Source organism: Apis laboriosa, unplaced genomic scaffold, assembly GCF_014066325.1.
Source record: "Apis laboriosa isolate Shangri-la unplaced genomic scaffold, ASM1406632v1 scaffold5_cov152, whole genome shotgun sequence".
Lineage (NCBI taxonomy): Eukaryota > Metazoa > Arthropoda > Insecta > Hymenoptera > Apidae > Apis > Apis laboriosa.
In genome coordinates, this window is record NW_025223857.1 from 627,855 (window position 1) to 631,789 (window position 3,935).

At 44.2% G+C, this 3,935-nt stretch overlaps 1 protein-coding gene across 2 annotated transcripts in view; it reads left to right on the top strand.

Moving 5' to 3' along the window:
- The window catches only part of LOC122718162 (single Ig IL-1-related receptor-like), a 52,368-nt gene that overhangs the window by 28,941 nt on the left and 19,492 nt on the right, over positions 1–3,935 (top strand). For both annotated transcript variants that reach the window (XR_006347335.1, XM_043942944.1), the window contains exon 2: positions 3,455–3,636. Coding sequence is in view for 1 of the 2 variants with exons in the window: in XM_043942944.1 (XP_043798879.1) it covers positions 3,455–3,636 (182 nt within the window). In the remaining variant the exon portion in view is untranslated. The remainder of the gene's footprint in view (positions 1–3,454; positions 3,637–3,935) is intronic.

A 3,935-nucleotide genomic window follows, 5' to 3' on the forward strand; every position in this document is an offset into this window, starting at 1 on the left:
CTCTCTCTCTCTCTCTCTCTCTCTCTCTCTCTCTGCTCTTCTTCTTATTCGCTTAACAAGACGTAAATAGAGGAGATATACTGGTGTTTCGGATAAATTCAATCCTGCCTTTATATTCCCGTTCGTAGACGGAAGAGTTATATCGTGGTTAGGGAGGGGGAAGAGGGTTGAACGGCTGAAATCGAAATTAAAGGAGGGGAGGGGGAGAGTTACGCGTCGTAGTTACGCGTAACGGGGGCGTGATTCGAAGGAATGGTATGGTGGGTAGTTTGGAGAAAAAGTCGCGTCACGGCCTCTGCAACGACGACGAGGAATTCGCTTGAGGTATCTCCTTCCTCCCTCCTCCCCGTACGTCAATATTTCTCCTACAAACTATTCGATGCGCGTTTTCCCCACCTCCTTCTTTCGTTTAACACACGGTATTCGAGCGACGCGGCTCGAATACTGGAAAGCAACCAGGAGTCAACCTCCGCGCCACCTTCCCTTCCTAATTGCTCACTCACCACCACCGCCACCACTTTCGCCACCCTTATTATTCATCGGGTATCGGATTTAACGAGGATGGTATTTTCGAATCTCGCTTAAGTTTCTCGATTCGGGGATCTCTCGTAGGGAGAAGGAGACCCGTATCGACTTTTATCCCTCCCCCGCGGGAGAAGCGAGAGAAGACAAACATCGAAGAAAGAAAATGGGAGGAATTCGAGGCTCCGTATATAATCCATCTTTTCCAAGAAATCCTTGTCTCGACATCTCGATTGCGATTCCTTGATCCCTTGTTTTCGAAATAATAATAATAATAATAATAATAATCCAAAAATCGTTGCACGCTAATTTTCGTTCGTACGGTTCGCGTGCTCGATTCGAGTTACGAGAGAGTCGCGCGGCGGCTTTATTCCGAGAAGAAACGCGACGAAGCGTGAGAAGGAGAGAAGAGCGGCAACGAGGCGGGACGGGGAGGGGCAGGGGAGAGGGGAGGGGAATTCTATCTCGGCACGTACGCGCGAATTCGCACTCCGTTGTTATCGTCTACGACGACGACGAATGCGCGAACAACGACGCGCTCGTTTCTCTGCCGGCCCGTTCTTGGGAACAATTTGCACCGGCTATTCGTCCCGCTTTCCGCCCTTTCGAGAAACAAGGAACGAATTTCTTTCTTCCCTCCGTTCGTGTGGGAAAAAAAGAAAAAGGAAAAGGAAAGGGAAGGGAAAGGGAAGGAAGGAAGGAAGGCGAGACCAATTTTTCCAACAGCGACCGTCGTCGCTCCATTTTTCCATCGACATCGATGTGTGTCCGTTTCGTCGTCGATTAACGGTTCCTGGCTGGCTATCGATCTCGTTGGGGAATGAACATCGTGAAAACGAAGGGTGGGAGGAAGGGAGGTAACTCGATTCGGTCGGTTTGACATCGAGGGTGGGGGGGATATACGATGGTTATTAAAATCCTTCGCTCCTTCTCTACGATTCTATTTGTTTCTGCCTCCCTGGATAAATATTATTCACTGCTGGTAAAGAAGGCAGGAACCTTTGCTAGGATCGCCTTGAGATATTAATATAGTAAGTAGAAAGAGCTACGATTCGAATATATAAGTTTATTTTCATTTATATAGTTAATTATTTCGATCCATATCGATGTATATTTGTATAATTATTATCTTAACTATTCGAATACGAAGTATTAAACTGTCGTTAGAAATTGGTAATCAGCACTAAGCATATCTATGAGAAATAAAAATTCTTTGAATTCTATGGCTTTGCTAATGTATCGAAGTTTAGATACAAATCGGTCATTTTAGATTAGTGTATGTGACAAATACCACGGTAGAAACCAAGAATGCGTGTGAAAATAACGTTTCCTTCCGAATTGACCAATCAGATCCCTTCTGCGAGACTTCTTTCCACCAATGAACAGTATACTGTTCAGTATACTTGCTGGAAAAAAGTCTTGCGGGACGGCACAGGGGCAAGAGGAGTCCTTCGCTAGGACCGCCTATTTCCACTTCGAACGTTTTGTTGACAAACTTAACAACACACAACGTGACGCTACATAATAGTAGAAGAGATATAATTTAAATATATAAAATCGATATATATTTGTACAATTATTATTTTAACTACTCGAACAAACTATTATATTTGTAAATTAAACTATCGTTAACAAATGGTAATTAACTTACTCATATCTATGAGAAATAAGAAAATTTAGAATTCTTTGAATTCTAATGTAGTTCTAATGCATCGAAGTTTAGATACAGATCGTCGAAGTTTCCTTTCGCATTAACCAATCGGACCCGCATTTCTTAGATTTCTTTCAATCGGTGAACTTGCTTCATTGTTACGATAGGAGGAATAATTTCGAGGGAAATCGTAATTTGAACTGATTACCAATCTCGGTAATCCCAAAGGGGTAGTCTTAATCACCAGCACGAGAATTAATTACACGCCTGTGTAAGTGCCCTCTTCTTCGTCGTCGTTGCCTGCCCCTCGATATATCCACGCGTTCCCGGCAAAATTAATTCGATTCCCCTCGAGGGGAAGGATTCGAATCGAATCTTCTCGTTCTTCCCCCCCTCGTTCTCTCGTAATACATATGGGACCAAGTTTCGACCGTTTCACTCGGTGGATGGAAAAATAAATATGAAAGCGTATGAAAGGGGGATCGATGCAAAGCGAAGCGTGTCGGTGGCGATGAACTTTCCGAGAAGAAGGTGGTGGGACACGCAGCGGAGGACAAGAATGACCGGTGGAAGCGTCGCGACGTGCTACTGTTCTCGCTTTTTCCCCCCTCCCTTCCCTCTCCTTAATCGTTTCTACGAACAGAAAAGTGGAAAATTACTACGGCTCGAAATCGATTCGACTTCCTCGCGTAATCGGCGTATCCTGCCCGTCTCGCAATTCCTTTCTTATTTATTCACGCTTTTACGAGCGTGAAAAATTACGCTTGTTCGATCGATCTCCGAAATCATTCATAGAGATATTCCGATTTTCGAGGCGAAATCTCTATAGAACAAACGTTTCTTTATTTTTTTTTTTCTTTTTTGTTGAAAGTTCGAATAACGAGAAAGAGATATATATGTATATAAAAAGGGACGATCGTTTCGAAATTATTTCGTTGCTTATTAAATTCTTCCGATCGACTCCATTATTCGGATCGCCGAATCGAGAGCAAGAAAGACGCGACGAAAAGAAGAAAGGAAGAAAAATAATTTTTCCACGCGTGATCGAATTCTCGTATGGTAGATAACGATTTCTTTGTGGCTAAAGGTAAAGCAGGCAAACGAGGTTTACATTTGACCGAAGAAAATCGATCGTTGTCATATTTATCGAACGTACGCGACGATATTCGCACGTTATTTTTAAACCTTTGTATTTCTCGACGAGAAACGAGACTCGAGATTCATCCGTTTCCCCTTTTTCTCTTCGAGAGTAATAATCGGTTGGCCGATTGTCGGTTGCAGGTACAAGGACAACAGGGCCTATCCTTGGCCAGGTGGCGAGAGCCACTTCATCCTGTATCCGGAGAGCGCGAACCAGACGATTTACGCGCAGAAGGTGAGAGCCTCTGACGCGGGACGATATTCCTGTCAGGCGAGGAACGATACCACCATCCTCGAAGGGGATATCACGCTTGCCGTCCTCGGTTCGTATATCGTAACTTTCCTAAAAACAATATCCCCCACTTTTCGTATAAAAATATAATCCAACACACTCGTATCCCGTGAAAAGGGTGAACGAGATCGGACGGGAAACGAAATTCAAAAACATGGAGGAGTGCCGTAAGGCAAACGTTCCTAGTTCGTATGGGATAGACGCGGTTAACCATCTCGCTCGATTTATTCGACTGCAACTTGGAACGATGGAGGGGGGCAGAAGTATTCTTCGATCGATACGAATACGTTGAAAATTGGTTTCGTCCTTGGTTATTTACGCCCCCCCCCC